The sequence below is a fragment of the Camponotus vicinus genome, unplaced genomic scaffold (genome assembly GCF_025532165.1).
Source record: "Camponotus vicinus isolate PSW18456_S1 unplaced genomic scaffold, iyCamVici1.0 SCAF_14, whole genome shotgun sequence".
Lineage (NCBI taxonomy): Eukaryota > Metazoa > Arthropoda > Insecta > Hymenoptera > Formicidae > Camponotus > Camponotus vicinus.
This window is the reverse complement of record NW_028141950.1, coordinates 4,462,574-4,483,519: the sequence shown is the minus strand read 5'-3', so window position 1 is coordinate 4,483,519 and position 20,946 is coordinate 4,462,574. Positions and strand designations below refer to the sequence as shown.

The following is a 20,946-nucleotide window of genomic DNA, read 5'->3' as shown; positions in this document are numbered from 1 at the left end:
TTGACGTAAACAATACATATTTATATTATATTATATCATATTATATTATATTATATTTTACATATTTTAACACAGCAAATAATTTTTCGATATTGATCGCGATCGCGTTTAGAAAAGGATTTAACTGAGCGTCTTGTATACCACTACTTTACTCTTTGAGTGTCGACGCGCGAATAATAATAGAGCCGAACGAATTAGGTCGAAAGACCGTGTTATTATTATTTTTTTACCGAAACATTTTTCAAGGCTATGGCATATAAACATTAGCGCGCTATTGTTTACGCCGCCAAGGTCGGTGTTATTGTTTGTTCGTCATCGAAATATTTTACGTATGTATTCTAACATATACATATATACATATATACATGGGATATATTAAAGTATATAGAAGTATTTTAGATTATATAGATTTTTTAATTATATGATTATTTATTAAAAGATTGATATATAGAGCCTTTCATTATGTTAATTGTTTAGATCCACGATTCAATTGCTTTATTGCGCGTTCTCACAATTCGAATTATATTTCAATGCGATTGAAAAATAAAACGATAAAATATCGCAGACATATTATATTCGACTCTATAAATATCTATAAATATTAAAGAAATAATTTCTGCTCGTAAAAATCGATTTCATATCGAAATAATAATTTATTATTTTAGATTTCTGTTACTATATATATATATATATATATATATATATATGAGTCTTAGTTGATTAAATGAATAAATTACTATTAAATGCGATTCGAGAATTTTCGTCGCGATATGTATATAGATATTAATTATGTGTTATTTATAAAAGTTAATAAATCATATAGTTATATAATAAATAATTTTCGATGTTGATCGTGATCGTATCTAGAAAAGAAATTTAACGGCGTATCATTATATTACTCATTAAACAATATTAGACAATAATATGAAATTATATAAATCGTTTCATAATCGACATGCAGATATTACAATGCTATCTGCATCTGATTTATATAATTTCATATGTTATTGTCTAATATTTTTTCTAACGTATAATATTAATATCACGTTGAAAATAGATTAAAAAGATGACCGAAATTTGCGCTGTGTAATATTTCCTACCTTCTGTTTTTTTGTATTTTTTGAATTACGTAATGGGGTGTCAGTTCTTGCTCCAGATTATTGATATTTTTTTATAACGCGCGCATAAACGTGATTCCAAATCTTTTATTTTTATCGATATAGAGCAAAATGCAAATTAATACATTAGAAATTAATTATTAGTCATTCAATCGATTGTTACTCATGATGCAAGATTATATTTGAGTGTAAAAAGTGTGAGAATCTATGAAGATATATGAAAATCATTAAAAATGCACTTTATTATATCATAAAGCGTAAGGGATAAAGAACAGGAGAGAAGTACGATTCAGTCAAAGTCAAAATCATGCACTATTCGTAATAAATGCTATTATAAAATTGAAAGATTAAAAAGTAACTGTGTATGTAATATTTATTATAATTTAAACTAAAAAGAGGAAAATAAATACTTTTGATAAATAAATTTGAAAAAAGAAAAATGTTTTGGCATTTTTGTTTGCTCTCTATTTTAAAATTTCGCAAATTTTAAATGTAACAAAATTAAGTCTTTTTAGTTTAAATTATAATAAATATTATATTCACAATAGATAAAATGTAATTGAATAGTACTCTGATTTACTGGAATTCATACTATAAATAATACCATATTATCATATGATATTCATTAATATTATTTTATATCTCGATTTTATTATAGTTCGATTATCGAATCGTAAAAAAGAACAACAGTAGACGGTCAGAATGGCCGAAGTTCTTTGTTTGCAAATGACATGTCTTTTTCATAGCAATCTACCTTTATAAATCTAAATTTAAAAATTGAATATTTTTTACAATAAATCCATTGATTTTAATAAATTACAATCAATGAAATGCTTTCGCGATCCAGGGTATCATCCTGGAAGTTGCAGCGATTTCTTACAAGGTATGCAGAATGATATAATATTTCTTCTCTATACTTCTCTAAAATGTATTACTTTTACTCTATACTTTCTCTAAAATGTATTACTTTTACTTTTACTATTAATTTTGTGATTTATTGAAAATTTGTGACGTTAATTAAAAAATTAAATTAAATTTTATTAACTAAACTAATACCTATCAAATACTTGCAAATTAAATCATGTTACAAAAAAATCTTACGTTGCAGATTATTCTCATCGGATAAAGGTGAAGGAAGTAAAAAGGATATATCAAAATGTACAAAATCTACAAAATTAGAAACATGTCAATTGAATCCATGTGTGATAGATCCGTGCAAACCAGAACCAAGTATAGTTATCATAGGCGCTGGTATGGCCGGATTATCAGCAGCGCATCGATTGGCTCAATGCGGTTTTCACAATTTTACAATTTTAGAAGCGACAGATAGGTAGAAACCAAAAATTAAAATTAAACTTAACATTAAATTATAAAAGCACACACATATATAATATATACATAATATGTTTTTTGAAGTCATTTTAAACATTCTGTTAGTTACCTCAATATTTAAATATAATCAATTCGTATTATCATGAGATCTTATTTTTGTTAACTTATTTTTACGAGAGTTGGTTGAATTTGCTTTTAATTTCAGACCGGGTGGTCGAATCCATTCTTGCTGGTTGGGCGATGTGGTGGCGGAAATGGGTGCCACATGGATTGAGGGTGGTTGCGTGGCAAATCCGGTATTTACTTTGGCGGCGCAAGAAGGTCTTCTGAAGTCGCCGCTCTCCAGACCGGATCCTAGTCGCGGACTCTTTTGTACCAGTGATGGCAGAGCCATCGATCTTCCGGTCAGCATCACAGCGTATCATACTTTCCGGCAAATCGAGCAGCAAGCGGCGGCTCTTTTCGCCCTTGGCTGCGGCCGTGCCCATGGTACGTTGCTGAATTTTATGGGAATCAGAATTCAGCAGGAGCTGCAGAACTTTCCGGAGGAGCAACGGTACAGTTGCCCAGGTCACTCGCAAGCTTTCTAAGCTGCGAAGTAAAGATTTTATTAGAGTAATCAGGCGAATGGATAATAGATAAGTTTTATTATCAATTGATTAGAAGATACAGAATGCAGTTTATGTAAATTTTATAAACTTTTTTGTAATTCTTTTTTAATAAAAATAATAATAAAAATAAAATAATAAAACTATATATAGGTATTAAACTTTATAAAAATAATAAAAACGCTCATATAAAACTATATAACTAGATATAACTTATTTTAAATATATTCAGGCAACTTTCTCTAAAAGAATACACAAGTTATTATTCGCTTGTAATAAATTGTGGTTACTTTATATGTAATAATAATAATACTTAAATTAGTTGCCTATAATTAATTAACATTGTTTTAAATTGTTAACATTTTACAAATATGTAAATGAAATAAATCATATATATGTTTAGTCATACACAAACATTATTTTATGAAAAATTATTTGCATTTTTGTGTTTTAATGACAAAAAATGAATTTGATTTAATGCACTTTTGCAAAAATGTAGCTACTACACATCGCTGCATAATTAATTATGATTCAACTATATTTTTCTTCTAAAATTATAATGTGAACGACACTTGACTTGCAGATATGATGCTGCGAGAGTGATGTACGGTATGACGAATTGTTTAAGGTGTCGATGCGGAGATGATCTTTCGCTCGTCTCAGCTGATCAATTCGGCAGCTATATCGAGATTCCCGGTGGCAATATTAGAGTGCCCTTAGGATACGTGGGAGTGCTGGCTCCCCTGCTACGAAATCTACCTAGTGCTTGCATCAAGTTTGTATAAAAGATTCAATGGCAATTGCATCTAATCTTTTGTTTCATCAAAATACATCTATTTCACGAAGAAAAATACGCCATGAAGTTAAAAAATTAGATAAAAAGCTTCATTATTCGGCATAACATTTTGCCGAGCACATTTTCAACATGTCCTGCTCTTTAATATTTTATATATTAATATCTATAACATTATCCTAATATACTATTTTATATATTAATACACATACACACAAAATAATTATATAAATTTCTATATAAAAAAGTACTTTTACAGAAAATAGTTTTGTAGACATCTGGCTTTTTAAAATTTTTTCTAAAAGAAAAATTTTGTTAAGGTATTGCAAGCCAGTTAGTTGCATTCGATGGGGTACAGTGAATGAAGCGTGCCCTCGGGCCATCATAAAATGTCGCGATGGCGAGGAATTTCCCGCTGATTATGTCATCGTGACCGTTTCGCTCGGAGTTCTAAAGCATCAGCACGCGAAATTATTTTTACCCGGATTACCTGCCGAAAAAGTCGAAGCGATCAACAAGCTTGGCTACGGGCACGTTAACAAAATCTTCCTGGAATACGCGAGGCCCTTCTGGGTCTGGCGCGAGGGTGGCATCAATTTGGCTTGGTCCGCTGAAGAGTTAGCGGATAGATATGATTGGGTGAAAGGTTGTTGTTTCTTATGATTATTATATTATTAATTAATATTTGAACGTTGCAGTCATATTAGAAGAACTTAAAAGAATATATAATCAAGATGATAATTTATTCAACGTTTAGGCGTGGTGAGCGTAGAAGAATTGCTGAATTCTCAGCATGTGTTATGTGCCTGGGTATGTGGACGCGAAGCGATGGACATGGAACTATGTTCCGACGAAGAAATAGTAGAATCGATGACGACGCTTCTTCGTCAATTCACCGGCGATTCCACCTTACCTTATCCAGCCAACATTCTCAGGACCAAATGGTGCATGGATCAATATTTTTCTGGGGCTTACAGTTACATGGCGATGGATAGCACCATTGGTCATCAATGTGATTTGGCTAGTCCATTACCAGGTATTTCAAGTTTCACTCGCGAACACCTAGCTAAATAATTCTTAATATTCTGGTCGAGATACATACATAATTTTCAATTTTTAATTTTGAAATCGACAATTGTCAAATATTATTAATAATTTAGATCATAGCAGTTCTCTTCAGCATCTCACGCATATACAATATCATGTTTCCTAGATTCGTGTGAATCGGTACCGCCTATACTTTTATTCGCGGGTGAGGCTACTATACCAGGACATTATAGTACCGTGCATGGTGCAAGGCTCAGCGGTATTCGTGAAGCGGAAAGAATCATTCAATTGACAAAACGACTTGGTGGTCCGCCGAAAAAAGTGCCCGCCAAGTCTTGATTCGACCAGCAAAAATGTATATGTAAAGGCTTTGATTTTGTGATGTAAACGTGTTACAAGTAATCGGGTATATGTACATTTTGTGAATCATATTTATTTTGTATAAATATTTTCATAAATCGAAATATATATATTTATTTAAAATATATGTGAGCTGTTTTTCCATTTGCCGAGAAAAAACTGTTGTTAATTTTGCGTGTATTAGAATAAATTCAGATATTTTTGCGGATTTAATCTTACGTAAAGATAAAACAAATTTTCATATAATAACAAATTTTCATATAATAATATGTTTTGCAATTTCGGAAGTGATAAATACATTAGAAGAAGAGTCAGATAATGAATAAACAAGCGCAAATATATCGTTTTCGAATCATAAATTAAAATTGTTGTTAAAAAAATCCAAGTTTAATCTTATTCATTCGACGAGTGACGATGTACTTTTATAATTTGCGTATCGTTCGATATACACTGCGTTTCGATAAATTCCCTAGAATCGAAATATCAGGCTGTGCCTGTCTAGAGTACATTCGGAAATCTTACTCGCAGGGTAAAGTAACATCCACTCGATCAATCAGGACAAAAGGAGCAAACATTTCTCGATCCCGATTGGTCGGTTAAATGTCACTCTACCCCACGGGTAGGATTTCCGAACGCATTGTTGCATGCGCATAGTTTCTGACGCACGAGCAGTGTTTTCCGTGTGCATGTGTGTGTTTATGCTCCTCTCCTAAAACAGACCCGGCAAAATGGACGATATAGCACTGCGAGCATCTGATCATGTTTTAGAAGTGATATTCTCGTATCTGGATCTGCACACGTTGAGAAATTGCTCGCTGGTGTGCAAACGATGGTACCGGTTTCTTAATGATGAGAACAATGACGTGTGGCGGATGCACTGTATAAGAAAATTGGCGCAGGAGGCACTCAGTTCCGATTTGTTGTCGTCAGTTCCAACGTACAAATCGAAGCTCCGTGCGTTTTATCATGCGTGGAATCCGAACGACTGTTCGCGGAATATTTACATAAAACCCAACGGATTCACCCTGCACAGGTTGGTCCAGGACGTTATCTTAATCGTATCCTTAATCGTCAAGAGCGTCTCCCACGTTTTCACATTGAAAACAATCTTTAACTGGCCATAATTTAATATTGCCTCTTATACATAAATCAGTCCTCAATTGGAATAAATATAGTTATGTGGAGGAAAATTAACTTCTCTGGACTTTCTTTTATGTGAACTGTAGTTAGTTAAGTTTTACTCAGGAAATATTTTTGAATTTTCTTTTCTTATTCCTAACTGATTTAGCAAATATATATTGCTAGTGTAAATATATATAATGCAATTTTCTAAAGCTATAGTAAAAATTATAATAATATATATATATATATATATTAAAAGTACAAAATAATCTGAGAAATACGATATCCAAAATGTCTCGCACCAGTTGCTTGATATCTTTACAGAAATCCTGTAGCGCAAAGTACGGATGCGTGTAGAGGCAAAATAGGTTTCCGACATGGACGTCATGCTTGGGAAGTTATCTGGGAAGGACCTTTAGGAACAGTAGCAGTAATAGGAATAGCCACTAAAGAAGCACCTCTGTTGTGTCATGGATATGTAGCATTACTTGGCTCTGATGAACACTCCTGGGGCTGGAATCTTGTTGATAATCACTTGTTGCATAATGGAGATCCACAGGGAAATTATCCTTTACTCAACAATGCTCCAAAGTATCAGGTATTTATATTTACAAAATATATGCCTATTTATATAAGTAAATTAATAATTTATCATTGTATTTTTACATTTATATGCATATTAGTGTTTTTTATAATATAAAAGCAAATCTTTAAAAATATTTCTTCTTTCAAAAATATTCCTATTTCATTTACAGGTTGGAGAGAGAATTAGAGTAATTTTAGATTGTGACGATAATACATTGTCTTTCGAGAAGAATTATGAATTTCTGGGTGTAGCTTTCAGAGGTATGACTTTTTTGTTTTCCTACATTTTTTTCTGCAAATTGATTATAATTTATTACTCTATTCTTATTCATAGTTTGAAATTGTCGTTTCCTCTCTATTTTTCTTCAAGAATATTTCATTTATTCTTAAAATAGAAATATATGTGCACTTCTATAAGTTGGTTTAATAAACAGGGTTACCAGATAAGAGATTATATCCATCAGTATCAGCGGTTTATGGAAACACAGAAGTGTCTATGGTATACTTAGGACCACCATTGGATGGCTAACACATTACATTTGAGAAAAACATATCCTCAAAAAGCTCACAATTGAGGCTGTACAATGCATTCTTAATGCCAAGTTTTCTGCACTATATTGACATTGTCTACGTTTAAGTAGAACAGAGCACATGACTACAAACTGTACAATATTCTTTACAGAGAATGTGTGCCTGCTAGATTACTTGGTCAATAATTGTAAATAATAGACATTTTATTTTATTTAGACTGCAAAGTTTATCATCCAGTACATACAATGGCTTGGTTTGTTTGAATAGTCAAATTGAGTGATTTTGATTATTGTATGTGTGTATGTATCTACACATGGAGGCTTTAAGTAATATTAGTTCTTAAATAATTGTTTAAATAATTCTTAAATAATTGTTTAAAAATGTTTCAGTAATACTTATTAAATAGTAATATTTACTTAAATATTTTTTAAAATGATGTGATTATATGAATAATGCTATAATTCAAATTTGTGGGAGTTATCAATAATCTTTAGCATACATGTATATATGAGTAATATATTTATCATACTTAATACCTCCATGCAGAGTATTATTTATTATTATTTATTATTATTTATATTTAATTATGCAGAAAAGTACAATGAATGATACTTTAATAATTTTATAAATTTTTATTTTTAAAACGACTTCGTTATTTTAATTCGTTATTGCCATAATAATATTATGTTATTGCCATAAATAATATTTATAAAGACATTCCAATTTTTTGGCATTTCTCTTTATGATATATATTAATCTCAGGACACTCGTTACAACTTTGCAATCTTTTATTTTTTATTGCTAGACAGTAAGAACAAATGAACTCATTGTATTCTTCTAAAATGGTCATTTTCTTTTTGATTACTTTAAGTATAACAGTATATTGATAATATATTGAGAATGAAATATTGTTAGTAACAAAAAAATGATACGAAAATTTTTCTGTAAAAATTAAAATTAACATATTTCTTTGCTGTTTGATTTAATTATGATTGATTGATTGTTTACATATATACATATAGAAAAAACTAATATAGAAATTTTGCAATTTATTCCTTATTTTCTTTGTATTATAATCAAACCAGAAAAAAATTTTCAATGACAATTCTTCACATAATAGAATTACAGGGTGTCCCACTTAAAGTGTTCATTGAGTATAGCTATATTATTTTTTGTACAAGAACAAATTGCGAAAAATAGTTATGTAGCATCTTAAAATTAAACAAAGAACGGGTTTTCAGGCAAGGCCTCATTCAATAAGCACACTAAAAATTATTCGTCCTAAATAGAAAACTAGATTTTACAATTTTTTTCTTTTTTGGAACGGAATGAATGCGAATCTCCAAATCTTCATATAACAATACATACTACTTTAATTTCTCTTTAAAAAAAAAAAGCGAAAAAAGAAAGAAATTATTCAATAATTATATAGCATTATCTAATGCATTTTTTTCTCGTATTTTAAACATTTAATATTCTTACATATTGCATTAATGCGATCTCATTTAGACTCTACATATATTAGGCTCTATGTTGCCAGTCAACCTCATTTTACCATGTATATGCTGTATAAATTTTTATGCCACTATTGTGGATAAATGAATGCACAAGAGAAATACTTGCATAAAATTGCATAAAATTTTAAAATCTGTCCTTTTCATTCATCGTCTAGAAAATTTTACGTTGATAAATACATATATAAATAGATATAAATATGAAAGATTGTATATTACAATCTGTATTAAGTCTGTATTTATAAATAATGTGCTGTTTTTAATATAAAAGATTGAATACCGATGAGATTTTAGAATGAACTAGGTATGATCAGTAAGAATTATTTATAATGTACATATTTATTATGATGATTGCGTTTGCTGTATGTAGTATTCGTGAATTAGTTTTTCTAAAATTTTGTACAGAATCGTGTACATAGTAATTATAAATATTTGGGAAATAAACTTTATTTCATATGTACCTATTGATTGTCGTTCATCATGTTATATTCCAATATTCTTATCTTTTATTCTTCTTTATCTCCTAAATATTTCGTTGTATTTTCTTTATATTGTTTATATCCAATCCACCATTATGGAGATTATATATCTTAATGTATTATTTTCTTAATCTAGATAAAAGTTATAGCTAAATCCAGACAATTCCTTTATTCATTTTATCCAAAATCTTACAATATTTTTACAATTTGAATGCAAATAATAGTAATAGTATTATGTATACTTATCTCAGATATCTCTCCTGCAATACCTGATTATTAATTTGTGAATTCGAGAATTCACAATGGCACTACATCAAGAGAGAGTTTGCCTTTATAAATATTGAAGTTAAGTGTTAAAAGCTCTTCTCTACCTGTTATTAACTCGATTATTGTTTTGGGCGATGAAAGGAATTTTCTTTTGAATTTTTTTAAAATACGCATGTACATTACAGTACAAATCGTTATATTTTTATTACGATTGATCTCGGCTAAACGTTCTATTGGAAAAAATTTCAATTCGCAATTTTTTTCGGGCTTTCGCATTTGCATTGCATCGCAAAATTTCCCCCTTTATTCGTATGCAATTAAATCGTCATGAAACGTACAATAAAATCGCCAGAACATTATTCCAAGTAGTATTCGACTTTAATATTATTTACAGATTGTATGTTCTATGATAGGAATAAGACTTATAATTGCGTATTTTTTTGTACAGCATTTTGTATAAAGGCAATACGCACGCGAAGTATACGATATATAAAATCGTGAACAATTTACATTCTGGCGGCGCATTTTATACAAGCCAGGCATTCGTACAATACTGTTAGTACAATACAAATGAGGCTAAAACTGACGAGAAATTTACTCTTGATTATAATTGCAAGAAATATATCTAAATTATAATATCAATAAATGGGTGCACTCGCAGATATTTGAAAATTTAATAAAAATATATAATAATATATAAATATATGTATGTACACAGAGTATCCCATCTTTCTGCATTAGATGACTGTGCATTATTATAACTTAATGCACAGTCATCTAATTACAAAATTAATGTACAGAAATTGAAAGCAAACTATACGAAACAAAAATGAAAAGATATAGATTGCTTGTCAATTTTTAAATTGACATAAAACTTATGTAATTTATAAAATAATTCTACCAATTATACATTATTATATTCGTTTACTTTAATATATTTGTTATGATCTGTTATGATTTTTTTTAATTAAAGGACACGCTTATGGGTGGGATATCCTGTGTATATGTGTGTGCGCGCGTTGCATATTACATATATTATTATATGCGTGGAATTATTCTTAAAATAATTATACAAATTATACAAACAACGAAACTGCTTATTTTATTTGGCTCAAAAAAATGTCAAACATATTAGAAATTTATTAAATAAAAAAATATATAATCACATTTGTGATTTCTAAATAGTAATATCTATTAGAATTATCATTATACCATATATCTATGTGATTCTAAGGAATTAAACTCTTGGTACGAAATATTTGAATCTATTATACATATTTTACATTATATATATATCTCTCTTTTTCTTAGTTTGATTCCCTATTATACTTATTTGATATATAATTATTATATTAAGTGAGAATAATATTGTATTAAGAGAAAAATTATACAAACACACAAATAAGATATACTTTACTAAGCGTGTACAAAGAGAATTTTTCTCACAAAATTCATCTTAATTGTAGTCTATAGTTTGACAAATCTTACACATTGGGGAAACATAAATTAAACAAAAAATTAAATATCAATAATTAATATCATATTTATTACATGATCTATCTCTTTAAATCTCTTTAAATCTCTTTAAATTATTATCCTTGAATAAAAATCTTTATTATCATTCAATAGAAAAAATTCCATAAAAAATAGAGAATATTAACAAAATATATTTACTTATGTAAATATGTAAATTAACTAATTACCTTCATTCCAATTATATATATTTTTTTCATAATATATGCAATATTTCTTCTATCATTATAAAAGTGGATGTCAATTGAGTAATATTATATTTTGCAATATAAAGTTTTTAAAGATAATCCTTTTTGTATACTATCCACAATATATGTATTTCCTCGCGTTATTATATAGCAATTATATAAAAATTATACTATCGACTAGTTTCTCTAACTAACAAAGGAAAAATACTATTAAATAATAATAAAACTTTTGATTAATCTTTTAAACTAAACAGAAATTGAAACTATTATGAATAACATAAAAATGTGAAATATATTATCTATATCTTAGATAGATTGCTTTCTCAAATAAAACAGCTTATGTTTGTTACTCATAAAGAATTAAATAAAAATGCATAAAATCTCCACAATTTCAGTAAGCTGCCATTAAAAAAATAATCTTATTTTACGAATATTACTCATTTTACAGCTTGATATAACATTTATGTTATAATATTGATAAAATGATAATAATAATGTCAGCAACACTATAGTATTAACTTATGAATGATATGAAAACAACTAACATAGCGATTTTGTAATCTAAATATTAGAATTTAATTATATAGAAATCTTTTTAGGATATCACATAATAAAATATATCACAAGTGACATTAATCTTTGAATTAAAGATAAAATCATAATTTTTACACAATAATATTCAAATTCTTGCATTTGATACACGTGTATATTAATATTTCGTAAATTAAATTATAACAGTAAGATTATTGTTATGATATGGTACATTATATAATGTATCATAATAATATATGTTAGTTATTTTCATATCATTCGTAAGTCAATACTATAGTGTTGCTATATATAACATTATTATTATCAATATCATTTTTAATACCATAATATAAATTCAATGCTATATCAAGCTGTAAAATAAGTAATATTCGTCGAAAAATAAGATTATTTCTTTAATGGCAGCTTACTGAAATTATGGAGTTTTTATGCATTTTTATTTAATTCTACATGAGCAACAAACATAAACTGTTTTATTTGAAAGTATCTAAAATATAGATAATATATTTCACATTTCTATGTTATTCAAAATAGTTTCAATTTCTGTTTACTTTAAAAGATTAATTTATAATTTGCATGTGTTATACTAGGATTAATTTATAATTTGTGTGTGTATAGTATTTAAGTACAAAATAATATTAACTATATATTTTTATTTTATATCTGTATTTTATTCCTACTTTCTTTATGACATAATGTGCTATACTGCAAAAAGCACATTCTAAAATTTTCTCACTATGTTACATATTTGCACTAATTAGTGATGCAAATATATTTTTATATATGCATATAGTAAAGAATTAAATTGTAGAAATGGTCATATAAAAATATTTTTATATACATGACCAGTTTCACAAATAGAGTCATGGATTTATTAAAATAAAAGCATTGTATTTGCCACATAAATGTGTTACAAATTGTCTTGTCAATTCTTTATGGCTTCTGGATTATTATTAATTAAACAATGTGTGCTGCCAAAATACTATGCTACATTATATATATTTTTAAACTATGAAAGTTTAGGAGACTTCACGATTTGCCTTTCTTAGTATTAGTAAGGCAGTATTATAAACCTTTAATTATAAACCTTCACGGTTAATAATGATCATTCAAAGTTTTGACAGTTTCGAGAACATGATTAGACAATGTTTGTCTCCATGTGAAATGCAATTAATTATGACAATTTTAAAAAATACTTGCAGAAACTAAAAATTGAAAGAAAATGATAAAAATAAAAAGTAGTATTACACTTTTAAAATAATTGATAATATAATATTAGTAATACAACATTAATAATATCGATTATTAACAAATTTAAATAAAATTTTTTTTGTTTATTTATGATAATCACGTGTTGTAGGTAGGATAATTATTATCTTAACACATTTCAGATCATGTTACTAAGGAGGTTCATCATGAAATCTCGAATTTAGCTTGCCTGTTATATAGAATAGATATAATATTGCAGTTTCGTTATTTGAACATTTTTTTCTTATTTCACATAGCGAAAATGAATATAAAAATGTATGAAATGATTTATAGTGCACTTTTCTAATAAAAGGTAGTGCAATTTTTAAGATTGCCTATGTATGATTTTTGCTATTGAACGTCAGTTTAAGCCTCATACTATCTCTGACAATAAGATTCTATGCACAGCATTAAACATAATAAGCATTTAGACAGAAATTTATATTTCATGATTATTTATGGATCGGTATCTGATGGACTAATAAATTAAAACAAACACACTTAATAATTGTACTAAGATCAAATTATCTGTTAGATATCTCTTTTGTATTGAGTTTACTGGACTTAAATTCAATAAAAAAAAAATCTATAGTGGGAATATATTAATTATTGTTTAAATGTTTAGTTTATAATGAAAAGTTAAATTTATGAAAGTTAATTTTCCTCTCTTTTTTTAGTAATTTTAATATAAACGATGTTTTTAAAGAAGTTATAATAGATATAATTATAAATATTATTAGCCTGCAAAAGAAGAAAAATCTAATATTTCTATGTATCCCCCTACATATATATATGAGCGTAAATACTATTATCGGCACAGTTAATAATGCAAATGCATATTGCAATATGAGAAGATATCACAAAATTATATATATTCTCATATCACTTTTAAAATATTACAATAAAAAAAATATTTGTAGATATGTACTTATAATTAATACTCACTTGATGAAGGTGAAGTTTTATATACCTTTATATAACATTTTCTGCCATGAAACTAATCAAAATGTGTATGACCATTTCCTGAGGTATTAGAGTCTTCATGTAATTTCTCACTTTGTTCATGTGTATGATTTTTTTTTGGAATTGTGCATTCTAATGATGGCTTAACTCTTGTTGGTGGAAACTTGGTTAAGAAAAAGTTGGATCCATAACTAAACAGTTTAGATAGTATGGGACATAATATCGATTGATGAGTTACTGCCCATATTCGATAATTTTGACCTTCAAATGGATCCAAAATGGCTGCGCATAACATGTGGCTAAGATTCACTTGTACAGGCTACGCAAAAAAATATTATATTTAAAAAAAGATTAAAAAAAAATTAAGTCTATAATATTCAAATAAGAAGTCATACAAACCAAGGCAACACATTGAAGAATCCAAAAGTGATATCCTGCATTGAGCCCAAAACTGAGGATCGACCAGCTCATATCAGAAAAAGGCTCGACGTTATATACACCTATAATTAAAACAGTAAAACAGTAATGTTTAAAATTATTGTTCTTAAAATAGCAGGAAGATGAAATATGATATAAAAGATGACTATGAATGAATTAGACATAGATTGTCATTATTGTTTGTATTTAAATATAGATAATTACCTCCAATTTTTAACAAGTAATATGGTATTACTAACATCAAACCATGTTGAATATAATACATTGATTTGTCTGCAAATATCTAAAAAAAAGAACATATATTTTTATCAATAAAAATTGTATTTTGCTCGATATTATTATTTGCTCGATATAATCATAACTTACAATTCTAGATTCTGTTTCTGGGAACAAGTATGCCAATACTGGTCCATTCAATAGATTCAAATGAATCCTAAAGATAGCAGTTACTGTCGGACTAGGATCCGCAGCCAGCAGATACAACTATATCGCAACAAAACAAATGTATTAGCAAAAAAATTCAATTCAACATCCAGTAAGCACCGAATTACTTTAACACTAAAGTTGAAACAGTAAATCAAGCTTACCTGTAACATTGTTGTAATATGACATGGATTTAACAAATATATAACAGTCCTGCTAGTAAACTTAAAACCAATCTCCATTCCCAGGACTAACGACATTATAATTAGCAAGACTCGCCTGCCTACACGGTCTTCGCCGACATAGGCCAATTTCTTTGGTAACGTTACATGTTTTAAGCCCCATACGATGCAGGATATAATAAATACAGATATAAGCAGCGTTTCTATTATCCTTCGCTTCAGACTTAAGTAATTTGCGCATTCTGGACCGACATTGCGCGGTATGGAGCCATTTATACCATCGTATGCCCACTCGAACATTGTCTTAAATTAATCTCTTCTTTAGAACTGAAACAAAATGAGCTATTCTATAAATAACAAATATATATAGAAAATATTTTATGACTAATAAATATTTTATGAATAATAAATATTTAGAATTTTTAATATTTTCTAACAATCGTGACAAACGTGACAAACATATCGAGGTCAAACATAATAATAGACGTGACTAACATGACAAACGTGACATGAGGAGAGATACGAAGGTTAGGTGTTATCACTGCATCATTATTTAGATATTTTTTACTTACATATTACGTATCGTAAAAAAAAAATCGTGTTAAAAGCATTTAATGGCATGACTATCACTTTAACAAAATCGGATAAGGTTATGTGTTAACGAAAGCTCTTTCTCTCCAAGTATGACGCTTTATCATTGATTTCGCTGCTAAATATCAATCATTTAGCATATATATAATCGTGATACCTAAAATAAAAAGGTTCGGAAAGAATGTCATCCACCGGAACGCGATCCGTGCTGGTTACGTTGTATCCGCACTTCAAATAAAAACAACTTATGCCGAACTGTCAAAATTGAATTTTGAGATATCCGAAACTTCCCCCTCAAATCCACTAAAATTGATCGTCTGGTCGGTAAATAGCAAAGATGAGAAAATGTTCCGCGGGTAAACTAACCTCGATACTTCGTCATCCGTCCTGCAGATAACGACACGTGCGTCGAATGGAGGCGAGTGCACTCGAAACACGCGCACAAGAACATAATATCACTCCGTTTCACTCGAAGACTCCAATATCCATCCTTGTTCGACCATCGACGAGCAACGAGGACGAAATTACGCATCGCCGAGTGGGCTCCGTCTACTGCGCAGCTCCGCCATGTTGCTACGTCATGTGACGTCATGTGACGTCACGTGACGTCACGTGACGTCGTGTCACGTGACATTCGAAAAGTTACTCGTCGCGAGTCCCGCGCTTGTCGAGCGGCTTTACGCTCGTTTCTCGTATCGGTACCGCGTCAATCGCGAAAATAATCAAATATATCGAGAGCAACGAACAATATATCAACGAGAGCCGTGATATTTCGCGCCGAGTATCCTCAATGGCGCTCAATATCGATGCCAAAAGGCAAGTGTCCTTCGATAACCTTAACCGCATGAAGTTGTATGCATCCTACGTCATACTTGTCACTCGTATCAAATTTCGGAGTGAATTGTCGCGAATTGTTAACGTGCCGGGTTCTTTCTCTCTCGTCGATCTGTCGTTTTACGCGTATTTCATCGATCGATATATTCGCATCAATATATCGGGAGCGATGAAGGAATCGTCGCATTATTCGTACATATGTCCATCGTCGCTTGCAGCTCGTATTAACGTTAAAATCAGCGGAAGATCTAGTTCGATTAATCCTAAGTGCAACGAGTGGTGTGAAGTATGCGCACGGTGCATCCCCGCCATATTAATTACGTGCACATCACGTGATGTTGAAGTGACGTAGCCGATAATAATTTTTCGAATCGCCAATTTCTCCAACGGTCCGCGACCGTTTATTCCTCAATCCGTGTTCTTCAGCGTATATATTTATCGTCGATATCGCGTATTCGTGATGAAATATCGGAAGTCGCGAGTGTGTTTAATCGGGAGTGTCGTGTTTCGTATTATTTGTCGTCGCCGCTCGTCGAATTAGTCAAATTTAACTCGATTAACCTTGAGTGCAGTGAATACCATGAAACGCCGTACGATCATCGTTACCCAAAATCTAACCCGCTGCATTTATTTCGTTATTTTTTATAACGATCTACGAGCAAACATCTACCGAATTATCGGTAAGTTCCACTTTGCAGTTATTGAAGAAGTTTAATTATCGATATATGTATATTTTTATTGTTGTATATAATATCGATTAGAAAACATAATTTATATAATAAATAAATATATAAATATACAATGCAAGATACATAATATTCATCAATAACATTCTCGATATCAAAATCTAATAATCTGCTTATTTTAATTTATTTCATTATTTTTTATAGGTACAGTGATCTACAATCACCTACCGAACATTTACCGAAACAAAACATCTACCGAATTATCGGTAAGTCCATTTTATAGTTAATTGAAGAAATTTAATTATCAATACATGTATACTTCTGTTATTGTATGTGTGTATATAATATCGATTAGAAAACATAATTTACATAATATGTAATAAATATATAAATAAAACAATAATAATTTAGAGGAATATTGTCTTCGCAAATATGAAATATAACAGAAAAATTTGAAATATAAAATATTATATGGATTAAAACTTTCAGTTAAATTTATCATTGGAATAAAAGATCAGATTTCCTATGTCTCTTTTAATTTATAATTTCATAATTCATAATTTTATTTTGCTTATTTTACAATTATTATTTAATTATTTGTATGCTTGTGTAATAGCTATTTTTAATAAATTTATATATATGTTATAATGACATAATCATATCAATAATAATGTTATATTAAAAACAAATATAACTGATTGTTTAAAATAATAAAAAACATAATAAATGAAGAAAATGCAACATTTTAATTAAAGTTTGCTTCTTCTTTTATAGTAATTGCTGCAAGGATCTGGAAGAATAAAACATGCAGAAGGATAAGACATGTGGTATTGGTCAAATGATGAAACAAAAGGTTTGGACGAATACATAAATGGTGAGTTTTTTGTTAAAAATTAATATTATATAAATCAAATTAGACAAACGATTTTTAATACAATATTTTGCAGTTTTATTGCATTTATTTATTTTTAAAAGCATATTAGATTTTATCATTATCATTTTAAATATGAGTTGTAACTAATTGATACCATTCATGCAATTAAAATAAAATAATACATTTTATATCAGTTTTGTAAGAATTTATATAGTAAAATATCCTTTACTATTTAATCTCATATCTATACGTGCTGTGCAATAACATATACATATATAACACTATCATGATACAGTCACTTTCATGTAAAATTAGAATTAAAGATATTGTATAACAATCGTTTTATCTAGAAGTTTAAACAATATCTTAAAGCTATAATAGAAATGATGACTTTTAAATCTGGTTCATATTATTAATAAATAAATAAATTTTAGGGATAAGAATCGGAGACGTGCCGGGATATGAATTCAGCGCATTCGCCTTTAGTACGAGAAATATGTATATATATACATACATACATTGGTTATTTCCTTAAGAAAAATACCAAGTATAAAAATGTATTATAGTAATGAGAGATATTATATCGCCGAATTTTTAATATTTATAAATGTGACTTAATTATCATTATCAGCGATCCACGACTGTAATAGCTATGTGTAGAATTTCATGCAAGATATAACACACGTAAACGCAATAGAAAAATTTTTAAATTTATGTAAATATATGTATAATATATATTATGTATACATTATACATGTAATATTTACATAAATTTAAAAATTTTTTTATTGCGTTTATGTGTTATATCTTGCATGAAATTCTACACAGCCATTACAGTCGTGAGTCGTTATAGTGATAACTAATTGTAAGTATATTCATAAATATTAAATCCGGCAGTATAATCTCTCGTTACTACATCTATACATTTTTTTATGCTTGATGTTTTTTTTATGGAAATAACCGACGTATGTACATATATATTTCTCGTAATGGAGGCGAAAGCGCTGAATTTATAACCCGGCACGCCTCCGATTCATATTCCTAGAATTTCACGACTTTAGTCTTAAAGACTTTTATCTCGTCAAAGAATATACTTCAATTATGAAAATAATCATACAAGAAGAACTGTTTGTGCAAGCAGCGTGTAAATTTTAATAGTAGATTTTATAGCAGCAATTTTTATTCAGCGTTTTGTATGTCTTACAATTTTTTTCGCACTTTCAAATAAAATTCTCTTTTAATATTATTGATAAAGAATTTAGTAAATCTCATACTTGAAGCATGCTTTGCACAAATAGAAATTGTAAATTATCTGTTCTTTTGTCTAAAATAATTCCCGATGGTATTTTAAAGCAATGACATTTTGATTATTACATTCAATTATTGAATGTCATATTTTTTCAAATGCATTTAACTTTTTATTATTATTACGCAGATGATTTTAAAAGATTTTGATATTTAAGATTCTCTCGTTATATAGATATTATCTTTCGTTATATAAGTCATATTTTCTCTCATTAGATTTTGAAAAGATTATGCTTTCCAATTCCTATAGTTTGAGAAAAATGTTAATGTCGTCACTATTGTTACTATTTATTCGTACGAATTTAATGTTAGTTAGGACCATGGTGGTTTCTACCCAAATTTATTAAACGCTTAATTTATTATCATAATATGAAAAAATTTACCAAGTAGTTTTGAGTAAATTAAATTAAAGACATATAAAATTCAAAATATTGTCGCGTTCGTTATATAAGTTTCTCTATCTCATTTCTCAATTCAATGAAAATATTATTAATCCATTAATCCATTCTTGCACAACGTCATTCGTCAAACATCAAACGTCAGTCGCTCAAGGGAGAGAGAGACGCGAAGCATGAGAGAGGGGGAGGAGAAGGATCGTTTATTTTTCGTCTCTCGAATTTTTTTCCCCGAAATCCGTCAAATGTGAAAGGAGAGAAAAAATGGATCGATAGACATATGCAACGAACGTCGTCGAATGAGTCAGATTTCCAGGGAGAGAGTCCTGGCCATCGTCGAGTACAAACATACGGGAGCACGCACATACGGGACATTCGTACACAGTATACATTCACACGTGCAACAAACGCATTCGCACAAGAGAGAGTAAGCGATAAGCGCAAAGGCGGAGCGCGCGGCATCAACGCTGCGGGATGCGCGTCGCGAGCGGCCGAACGTGTCATGTGTGCGCACCGCAAAGTGAGCAGCTTGGCACTTGCAGTTGCAGGCTTTAGGCCTGAATAAGGGGAGGAGCCTCGTGCATTGCCTCGCGCGCAATTATCCCCATTCTCCTTTTGCGGCTTCCATTCCTGCTCCGCGCGCTCTCGCGTCTCTCCCTCGCGTATCCTGTCTCTACATCGTATATATATACATATATATATATACATATATCGAACAACCGCGCGACGCCATCTTGGTCGCGTGTGTGCGCTCGCGTTCGTGTTTTCTCGATTTTTTTTTCCGTCCTTTTTTTTAAGCCTTTTCCACCGAACCCGCACTTTCGCAGCCTGTCGGGGGTCGCCAGGGTCGCTACCAACGATCCGCGTTAACCATCCTTCGGAACGAAGAATACCAAAGGGGTGTTGCTCGAGATGGCTTCTGCGAGATGCTAGAATAGCTTCAGTTTTCACGATTATCCTCGGCAGAGCTTGTATCGATGC

At 29.6% G+C, this 20,946-nt stretch overlaps 4 protein-coding genes across 11 annotated transcripts in view; 3 read left to right on the top strand and 1 right to left on the bottom strand.

The window, feature by feature from the left end:
- The first annotated feature begins 1,820 nt into the window (after positions 1 to 1,820).
- Positions 1,821 to 5,385, top strand: LOC145965429 (spermine oxidase). Of its 2 annotated transcripts, none has more exons than XM_083088967.1 (7): positions 1,821 to 2,001; positions 2,227 to 2,448; positions 2,656 to 3,006; positions 3,687 to 3,833; positions 4,172 to 4,497; positions 4,609 to 4,887; positions 5,065 to 5,385. In XM_083088967.1, the coding sequence occupies exons 1-7, from the start codon at positions 1,949 to 1,951 to the stop codon at positions 5,235 to 5,237; spliced, it is 1,551 nt and encodes a 516-aa protein (XP_082945093.1). In that variant the 5' UTR covers positions 1,821 to 1,948; the 3' UTR covers positions 5,238 to 5,385. The 2 variants fall into 2 exon arrangements, with proteins under 2 accessions (XP_082945093.1, XP_082945092.1); XM_083088966.1 differs by having other exon boundaries at positions 3,642 to 3,833.
- A 569-nt stretch (positions 5,386 to 5,954) lies between these two features.
- Positions 5,955 to 9,550, top strand: Fsn (F-box synaptic protein). Its single transcript, XM_083088323.1, has 4 exons — positions 5,955 to 6,291; positions 6,705 to 6,978; positions 7,136 to 7,226; positions 7,400 to 9,550. The coding sequence occupies exons 1-4, from the start codon at positions 5,987 to 5,989 to the stop codon at positions 7,492 to 7,494; spliced, it is 765 nt and encodes a 254-aa protein (XP_082944449.1). The 5' UTR covers positions 5,955 to 5,986; the 3' UTR covers positions 7,495 to 9,550.
- A 93-nt stretch (positions 9,551 to 9,643) lies between these two features.
- Positions 9,644 to 16,256, bottom strand: LOC145965049 (transmembrane protein 164). Of its 5 annotated transcripts, none has more exons than XR_014436593.1 (7): positions 16,029 to 16,182; positions 15,263 to 15,607; positions 15,042 to 15,158; positions 14,880 to 14,958; positions 14,637 to 14,737; positions 14,220 to 14,556; positions 9,644 to 14,033 (listed from the first exon to the last, which is right to left on the bottom strand). XR_014436593.1 is itself a non-coding variant. In XM_083088322.1 (6 exons), the coding sequence occupies exons 2-6, from the start codon at positions 15,578 to 15,580 to the stop codon at positions 14,272 to 14,274; spliced, it is 900 nt and encodes a 299-aa protein (XP_082944448.1). In that variant the 5' UTR covers positions 15,581 to 15,607; positions 16,238 to 16,256; the 3' UTR covers positions 9,644 to 14,271. The 5 variants fall into 5 exon arrangements, 3 of the variants coding, with proteins under 3 accessions (XP_082944448.1, XP_082944446.1, XP_082944447.1); XR_014436592.1 differs by having other exon boundaries at positions 9,644 to 14,015; XM_083088322.1 differs by lacking the exon at positions 16,029 to 16,182 and adding an exon at positions 16,238 to 16,256 and having other exon boundaries at positions 9,644 to 14,556.
- A 774-nt stretch (positions 16,257 to 17,030) lies between these two features.
- The window catches only part of Ss (aryl hydrocarbon receptor spineless), a 199,051-nt gene continuing 195,135 nt past the window's right edge, over positions 17,031 to 20,946 (top strand). For all 3 annotated transcript variants that reach the window (XR_014436620.1, XR_014436621.1, XR_014436619.1), the window contains exons 1-3: positions 17,031 to 17,385; positions 17,596 to 17,657; positions 18,166 to 18,265. The gene's annotated coding sequence lies outside the window, so the exon portion shown is untranslated. The remainder of the gene's footprint in view (positions 17,386 to 17,595; positions 17,658 to 18,165; positions 18,266 to 20,946) is intronic.

Bases quoted from the DNA above. Each gene is read 5' to 3' on its own strand.
- LOC145965429 (XM_083088966.1), top strand. From the start codon at position 1,949: ATGCTTTCGCGATCCAGGGTATCATCCTGGAAGTTGCAGCGATTTCTT. The intron at 2,449-2,655 runs GTAGAAACCAAA...TTTTAATTTCAG, and splicing joins ATTTTAGAAGCGACAGATAG to ACCGGGTGGTCGAATCCATT. The intron at 4,498-4,608 runs GTTGTTGTTTCT...TTCAACGTTTAG, and splicing joins TAGATATGATTGGGTGAAAG to GCGTGGTGAGCGTAGAAGAA.
- Fsn (XM_083088323.1), top strand. From the start codon at position 5,987: ATGGACGATATAGCACTGCGAGCATCTGATCATGTTTTAGAAGTGATA. The intron at 6,292-6,704 runs GTTGGTCCAGGA...ATATCTTTACAG, and splicing joins AACGGATTCACCCTGCACAG to AAATCCTGTAGCGCAAAGTA. The intron at 6,979-7,135 runs GTATTTATATTT...TTTCATTTACAG, and splicing joins ACAATGCTCCAAAGTATCAG to GTTGGAGAGAGAATTAGAGT.
- LOC145965049 (XM_083088322.1), bottom strand. From the start codon at position 15,580: ATGTTCGAGTGGGCATACGATGGTATAAATGGCTCCATACCGCGCAAT. The intron at 14,738-14,879 runs GTAATTATCTAT...TTTTAATTATAG, and splicing joins TTACTTGTTAAAAATTGGAG to GTGTATATAACGTCGAGCCT. The intron at 14,557-14,636 runs GTTTGTATGACT...TTTTTTGCGTAG, and splicing joins TTCTTCAATGTGTTGCCTTG to CCTGTACAAGTGAATCTTAG.